Source organism: Stigmatopora nigra, chromosome 21, assembly GCF_051989575.1.
Source record: "Stigmatopora nigra isolate UIUO_SnigA chromosome 21, RoL_Snig_1.1, whole genome shotgun sequence".
Taxonomy (NCBI): domain Eukaryota; kingdom Metazoa; phylum Chordata; class Actinopteri; order Syngnathiformes; family Syngnathidae; genus Stigmatopora; species Stigmatopora nigra.
The window spans coordinates 8,837,455-8,844,949 of record NC_135528.1 but is presented as its reverse complement, the minus strand read 5'-3'; the positions used below and the strand labels follow the sequence as shown (position 1 = coordinate 8,844,949).

General features: G+C 41.3%; 2 protein-coding genes and 4 non-coding genes across 6 annotated transcripts; all 6 read right to left on the bottom strand.

Annotated features, from left to right (window-relative positions):
• Positions 1–18: 18 nt before the first annotated feature.
• On the bottom strand, positions 19–91 carry trnav-aac (transfer RNA valine (anticodon AAC)). The gene has a single exon. It is a non-coding gene; the product is annotated as a tRNA-Val (tRNA).
• Positions 92–174: 83 nt separating this feature from the next.
• trnav-cac (transfer RNA valine (anticodon CAC)) lies at positions 175–247 on the bottom strand. The gene has a single exon. It is a non-coding gene; the product is annotated as a tRNA-Val (tRNA).
• Positions 248–331: 84 nt separating this feature from the next.
• On the bottom strand, positions 332–404 carry trnav-cac (transfer RNA valine (anticodon CAC)). Its single transcript has one exon. It is a non-coding gene; the product is annotated as a tRNA-Val (tRNA).
• A 74-nt stretch (positions 405–478) lies between these two features.
• Positions 479–551, bottom strand: trnav-cac (transfer RNA valine (anticodon CAC)). Its single transcript has one exon. It is a non-coding gene; the product is annotated as a tRNA-Val (tRNA).
• A 1,362-nt stretch (positions 552–1,913) lies between these two features.
• rplp1 (ribosomal protein lateral stalk subunit P1) lies at positions 1,914–3,114 on the bottom strand. The gene is made up of 4 exons (XM_077743531.1): positions 2,890–3,114; positions 2,325–2,399; positions 2,136–2,253; positions 1,914–2,051 (listed from the first exon to the last, which is right to left on the bottom strand). The coding sequence occupies exons 1-4, from the start codon at positions 2,959–2,961 to the stop codon at positions 1,966–1,968; spliced, it is 351 nt and encodes a 116-aa protein (XP_077599657.1). The 5' UTR covers positions 2,962–3,114; the 3' UTR covers positions 1,914–1,965.
• A 339-nt stretch (positions 3,115–3,453) lies between these two features.
• Positions 3,454–7,429, bottom strand: clptm1l (CLPTM1 like). Its single transcript, XM_077744015.1, has 18 exons — positions 7,048–7,429; positions 6,513–6,728; positions 6,359–6,453; positions 6,100–6,289; positions 5,876–6,036; positions 5,739–5,817; positions 5,542–5,659; positions 5,383–5,477; positions 5,215–5,299; positions 5,033–5,136; positions 4,889–4,954; positions 4,766–4,816; positions 4,601–4,683; positions 4,491–4,525; positions 4,377–4,432; positions 4,265–4,309; positions 4,066–4,181; positions 3,454–3,995 (listed from the first exon to the last, which is right to left on the bottom strand). The coding sequence occupies exons 2-18, from the start codon at positions 6,675–6,677 to the stop codon at positions 3,911–3,913; spliced, it is 1,629 nt and encodes a 542-aa protein (XP_077600141.1). The 5' UTR covers positions 6,678–6,728; positions 7,048–7,429; the 3' UTR covers positions 3,454–3,910.
• Positions 7,430–7,495: the final 66 nt, after the last annotated feature.

Below are 7,495 nucleotides of genomic sequence, written 5' to 3'. Positions count from 1 at the left end.
ATCTGAAGCAAAAATACATGTTTCCGCCCGGTCTCGAACCGGGGACCTTTCGCGTGTTAGGCGAACGTGATAACCACTACACTACGGAAACCGTTGCACTGAATTCTGTAACTTGGTGACTCATCTTTTACATGAGCAATGGTCCCCATGATCCGTAGTTCGAAGCAAAAGAAATGTTTCCGCCCGGTTTCGAACCGGGGACCTTTCGCGTGTGAGGCGAACGTGATAACCACTACACTACGGAAACTGTTGGAGGTTCGTTGGAGACTTGATATTTTATCGATACTAGCATACATGACTTCGCTAAGAATACTAGTTTGATGCAAAAGGTTGTTTCCGCCCGGTTTCGAACCGGGGACCTTTCGCGTGTGAGGCGAACGTGATAACCACTACACTACGGAAACGCTTGAATACATTCCGTTGACCTGGACAATCATATATGTCAGCCAGCACAAGTAGTATTTAGGAGCAAAATAACTGTTTCCGCCCGGTTTCGAACCGGGGACCTTTCGCGTGTGAGGCGAACGTGATAACCACTACACTACGGAAACTGACGATGCATATGTTCTTGTTGAAGTCAGACTAGATCATTTAGCAACACTATTAGTCCATTTAGTTTGCGTGCTTTATACGAAATTGACGCCGACTAATAGACAAGACAAATATAAAACGTCCCCAAGGATGGATCCATTCATTTGATGAAGTAGAGAACTAAGCCCGACATATCAGCACTGTTTACAGTTGGTAATGCTGCCTTGGGACATGGAGACAGCCGCCTAGCGGACACGTAAAGAATGACAAGCAACGTGATGGCCATACTAATTACGCAGCTGTTCAATTTGTGATTTGGACAGCGTCAAGCACAAACAAAGGACCTGCAATAAAGGTAAGGAAAATAACATTCAATATTTCTGTATTAACTATCAGCTTGTGTCGAACATCCGCGTGTTTGATGCGTAAATATTTGCTCTAAAAACACGTTAATCAACGAGCAGTGTACTTTTGGGATAGCCAGCAAACGAAATCGAAAAGTTTGCCCTGATCTCCTCCATAAAGCTCGATAGCCCCGCAAAATCTATCGTTTGGCATTTAAAAAAAATCATCATCTACACCAAAATTACTTAATCCTATTGTATAAAATGTACTGCCCTTAATGTTACTCTTTCCCCACGGCACACGTTTAAAATCCTGAAAAGCATCATGTGCACAATCAGATACTTTCCTTGCACATGCAGAATTGTGAACTCGTGTATTAACTATGAAAGTTGATGAATACTATAGGCGTTGTTTCTTGTTTGATCTCCTACTCACAACGCCACGTACTTTTTTTGTCCTTGGAGGATTTATTGATAGACACAAAAACTGAAAATGCAATCCCAGGTCCGTGCCGATTATATATCGTTAATTTACAAGAGAAGACACTTAAAGGTCTCCATCCCACAGTCCTAAATTGGCGTTAGTTTTGAATATAAGTGGGTGTTTAGTTTACCAATTTGGGCCACTAGAGTGTAGTAATGAGTACTGTTTCAAGATAAGCCTAGTGAGTATTTTTTGAATATATACTAGTATAACAATATGTACATATTTTTCTAGGTCCATGCCGATTATATATCGTTTATTTACAAAAGACACGTAAAGGTCTCCTTCCCACAGTCCTAAATTGGCGTTAGTTTTGAATATAAGTGGGTGTGTTTAGTTTACCAATTTGGGCCACTCGAGTGTAGTAATGAGTACTGTTTCAAGATAAGCCTAGTGATAATTTTTTAAATATATACTTGTATAACAATAATATGTACATATTTTTCTGAGGGGTGCATATACACTATTAAACCACATAATTTTCATATTAACCTTATGGGTGTTTAAAGAGGCAATATTTAGGATGAACACAAAGATAAAATTGTCAAGACAAGTAGGGTTTTTTTTTTGCAGCACTTTTATTGTGTTTTTAGAAAAACAGCATATTTAATCAAAGAGGCCAAAGCCCATGTCGTCATCAGACTCCTCGGACTCTTCCTTCTTTTCTTCTTTCTTCTCCTCAGCCTTGGCAGCTAGATGAAATGAGAAAAAACATGGTTAAAAAATGGCAAACAAAAACAATGACCATACTTTAAGTTAAAAAAAACTAAACAAACCTGGGGCAGCTCCTGCAGGGGCGGCTGCTCCTCCAGCTGCGGAGGCTACGGCTGGGGCTCCACCACCACCGGCGCCAACGTTGCAGATCAGGCTTCCCATATCCACATTGGACAGAGCCTATGAGATGTAAACATGGTCAGCATCTTGCATCATGTTCTCTAAATCATAGCATATCCATTTTACATTACCTTGGCAAAGAGGCTGGGCCAGAAAGGCTCCACGGTAACACCGGCTGCCTTGATGAGGGCGTGCAACTTGTCCTCCTAAGAAAACAAAATTGGGATATTAATACTTGATAGGACATTAATATTTTTAGGTTAAAAAATCAACAAGTGCTGCCTTTAATATTGACAACTACAGACCACATTTCCATTATTAACATGTATCTTCATTTTGAATTTAGACCAACAGCGACCACTTGGTGCCCATCACCATCGATCAGACAAGATTGGACGTCCATCGCCGTCAGTGATAGGTAAGTTAAGAGTTTGGTTAATTTTCCATAAATTAAGACAAGTCAATTTCAAATCAGAGAATGTAGAGTGATTGGCTACTTGTGTGGGATGTCAGAAGTTAACCTAGCATTAGCAAACAGTACTTTATCTTTAAGTATAACAAAATGCATGTTGTTTTTCCGCCTTCCGTACAAATTCATATGTTATTATATATGAAGCAATTTGTAAACATTATCGTTTCGTGGCCACAAACGACGTTTTATTGAGCTAAAGCTAACGTGGCTAGTAGCTTACTTACGGTGACAGTGACTTCATCGTCGTGGAGAATGAGAGCCGAGTAAATACAGGCGAGTTCAGATACTGAAGCCATTGTGGAGGTTTGATTTTACGTTTTTGGCGTCGGATGCCTAATTTAAACGGTGCTAGTCGCCGGATTACAGGCCTTAGCTTCGGATGAAGAACCGAGCACCTTAGGCACGTTAACTTCCTGTTAATGGGAAAGGGGAGATGGCTCGCGCGGGTTTAGTATATATAGCACGCGGCGACGGACAAACGACGTCATATGTACAACCACCGGTGATTGGATGATTCGTTTTTGTCTTCCTGAAACTTTATTGAAAATCAACTTGGTAACAAAACAATAACATTTCTACAGTACCACTGTACTGTAAACAATTTAAATGTTAAACTCAAAAGTATTGATAGCCAAAGAGTTTTAAAGGTTTTATTTTCAAAAATGAATAATTTTAATTATAATAAAGATATTGCAATGATAAAATAAGTAGAGGCATAAAATACCATAGTTCCATGAACATAACACAAAAAATAATTTGATTTGTACTGATAAAAACAACATAAACCATTTGAAATATTCAGTCAGTTTATTCCATCTTACAAAAAACACAATGTCAAGTAAAACCATTAAAAATAATTAAAAAAAACACCAGCCACCAGAAAAGCAAGACTGCATTTTTTAAGAGGGTGTACTAAAAACAAGTGCATTAAAACATTTTAAGGGAAGCAAATGTAGTAATACTTTGTCCACTTCAGTGCCCGTTGAAAAACATCTTTCCGAGACACTGTTGGTGTTAAATAAGCTCCAAAAACATTCTGAAAGGCTCACATTTGGCACCCAAGTGTTGTCCTTTGTTCAACAAATACTTGCACAAAATCGATTTACCGAAAAAAAATTTGATTATGGGATATGCAGATTGGATTCGACAGAATAAAATGACAGACAAAAATATACCACTAAACAATAATTATTGTTTGTTTGTTTTTACAATTCAGGATAGTCATGTTCCTTCACGTGTCCTTTTTTAGTCCTTGTGAGCTTTCCTTTTGGGTTTGTTGTCATATGAAATTCCATATTCATTCACTCTTGTCTTGTCCACTGGGTAAAGCCTGAGGAAGATAAAGAGCATTAGCTGTGTTTTCTCTTAAGCTAGCCACTCGCGTGTCAATGTAAGCCTACCATCGCTGGTAGAGGTAAACAAGAAAGACCACATCGTCTCGGAAACAGGCCAATCGGTGGGACGTCGGCATGGTGATGATGAAGGCGAAGACGTCGTCGATGAAAGTGTTAAATGCCTGACGTGCAAGCAAATTAGTTTAGAAATGCAAAAGTACTTTTAAAAAAAACCTTCAGGTAAAATTGTCCTGAAAACCCTCACCTTGTACATGAATGCCTTCCACGGGAGGTGAGCCACTGACTTCAACTGTTAAAGAACCAAATTTGCATTGATAAATCCACATTCACTTCTTACAATTGATTTTGAAGCTCACCTTGTAGTTGACAAACAGTTGGGGAAGCATGAAGAGGAATCCGAATGCATAGACGCCTAAAAAAAACATCCAATTAAATAAGAGACATTCTCAAAGAAGGCACTCCAAACCTACCGTTCACCATACTGTTAATCAGCCACGAGTACCAACTGCAAAGCACACAAACGACAACACCGTGAGTTGACATCTACGTTACGTCCGTAAAATGGCAGTGACGTCCTCACCTTTTGTAGCGTAGGAAAATGAGCGCATACAAAGCCCCTCCCAAGCAGAGCGGATAGACAAGGTACGATAAGTACTTCATGGCCTAAAAATAAGGAAGCATCACATTATTGTGTGGAAAAATAAATGGAATTCAAACCAAATATGACATTTAATCCAAAACGCACCTGAGTGTCGTACTCTCCCGTTCTTCTTTCAGACTCGTCTAACTTGCCAAACTGCGAAAAGGATTAAATAATACAAATGAGAAAGTAGCCTAGTAAATAATACATTTTTGCCCGTGAACCTACCCGGAATGTTGGTTTTACTCCCTTCCAGAAGACCTGAATCTTTAAGGCCTTCTTTACTTTCCACACCTAAAACAAATCCCAATTAGACCAATCTGTCCGTATAAGCGTTCATGGTTGCCGGCCAAATCTTTGTGATTTGTTTACCTCAATGAGAGCGCCAATACCAGCGGGGATGAGGACCAGAAGACTGGTCTGCTCGTCAAACAGGTAGAGGAAAATGATGATGGTGCTGAAACATCGCCAGAGAACTAAAAAAAATGAAAAAGCCAAATGATTTTTTTTAAATTTGGAACCGATCTGACCTATGTCAAATAAACAAGTCCTACCTGCTTTGCTCGACATCCCAACCATGCTTTTCTTCTCTTTCCAGAAGCTGATGTCGTTCTTGAAGGCCAAAAAGTCAAAAAGCAGCTAGAATAAAAAAGAAGGGACATTCTACCATTCATTGGCATCCATTTTGAAACGAGATCTGGGGTCATCACGGCGAGACTCACGTGAAAAGCCGCTACGAAAAACGTCAGCGCCAAGAAGTACAGGTTAGTGTCGGTGAAGATACCTTTAATCTCATCAGAGTCTTTTTCCGTGAAGCCTGAAAGTGGCAAACGGCAACGTTAGGCACCGTGGCGAAAGCAAAATATTAACATGGCTCATACCAAACTGTTGCAGGTGAAAGACGGCCTCCTGCATATGGATCCAGAATCTCAGTCTCCCCAGGGAAATGGCATCATAAGAGATGGTAAGAGGGAGTTCTAGGGAGGTGCTGTTTATTTCCTTTACAGGACACATAAAGTAATATTAATCTCTTGGTAGATTTCAATGGGATTCGCCATGAAAAATGAAGATGTTTTACCACCAGGTCCTTGACACGGTTGCTGAGCTCGTCAATAAAAAGCAGGGGTAAGTACACCATTTTCTTCCCGTTCTGTAACCTGAAAAAAAAACTTGATATATAGATATAGTATAAATAATAGATAGATATGGCCTTACACTTGAAGGTAGTGGTGCACTTCACTGGGTAGGTGTTTCTTGTCAAACACAAAATGCTCGCCGACTATATTGAGCGTCAGGCGGGAGCGCCAGTGCGACACGGGCCGGTCTAAAATTTCTCCGTCTTCTTCCCCTCGTCGGGTCTGGAGAACTTTTTTCTCCTGCCGAAACGCAAATTAAGTCAACAAACGAATCCGTGGCTTTTTGAAGCGAGAGTGACGTACCTGCGTTTGGTCCACTCCGGATATGAGGGAAATTTCAGGCGGCTTGGGCACCATGTAGGTGGTGAGCTGAGCCGCCGCGTGCACCTGTCGTGGGTCGTCCCACGGGTGGACGCCGGCTCGGTGGACAAACACTAGCGCGTACAGGGTGCCGTTGTTGCGCGTTTTCTTGGGTAAGGAGATGTTGATAGCCCTAGAGAAGAGAAGACAAGACGCTGGGTTGTCAGAACCAGGAATTTGTCAACAAGCGGGACTTACTGACCTCTCAAACTTTTCGTTAATGTTAAAATCCTCCTCCTTGTGGATGAGAGTGTGGCCATTCTTTGCATTGGCTTGGAGGGCTGTGTAGATGCTCATCTAGAAGATGCATACAAGAGGTCATGATTAAAGCAATTTTTTTTTTGTACATTACCCACCTGTAGTTTGGGGTTGGTGGCCAAAAAGGGGGTGATGCAGCTGGTGCCTTCGGGTGGCTCGCAGGGTGTGGTATACACAATGCCGTACATCACCCAGCAGGTGTGCACCACGTACATGATAAAAACACCCACCACCAGGGCGGTGAATGATGACTTGAGGACCATAGCGGCCGTTTGGTGACTACTCGGCTAGCATCGGGACCAAGACGTGTTTACCTAGATGCCAAAACAAGGAAATTTGGAAAACCTGCTTATCTGGTTTTGTCCTTGTTTAGTTTTTTTATAGCCTAAATGAAAACACAAAGTGCCTGTATGAGTGTAGAAATTGACTTACTCTTGTACTGACATACACACAAAAAATCACTATTTAAAACCAGTTTTTTTGCTAGGTACAAAGTTGAAGAACAGGAATAGATGCGAAATACATTTTCATACAAGAAAAAGAGATAGCAAAAAACTTAGTCAAAATGGATTGACAGTCTGTGGCCGTCAATGGCAAAAAGACATGATCATTCACATTCATTGTCAGACGTACCAGTTCAGTTAGATCGGACGTCATCGCCGTCACTGGCAATAAAGGAGTAGGTTCCGTAGTTCAATTGGGCACGTTTTGCATTCATGCATAAAATAATAATAATAAAACAGAAGTGGATATTGTTTTCATTCACACTAATCGGCGGTGTAGAAAGAGACTGGCTGTCAGTGAAGGCAACACTCGCTGCTCATTCATGTGCTGGCGACTAGTGCCGTGTCCACTTTACGGTCCGATGGTCGTTTAATGTCCTTGTTAATAGCCCACCAAAGCGCCTGGCTCCGGGTCCAAATGTTAAACAAACGCGACCCCTCTCTGCTCTGCATAAAATCACGTTAGCTTGCGAGTAAGGTGAGGTGGATTTACGTGATTTCCGGTGCACACTTCCTGGAGTGGTGACCACCCCTTCCCAAGATGGACGTCCTCTACATACGCCGCGAATTTAGACATT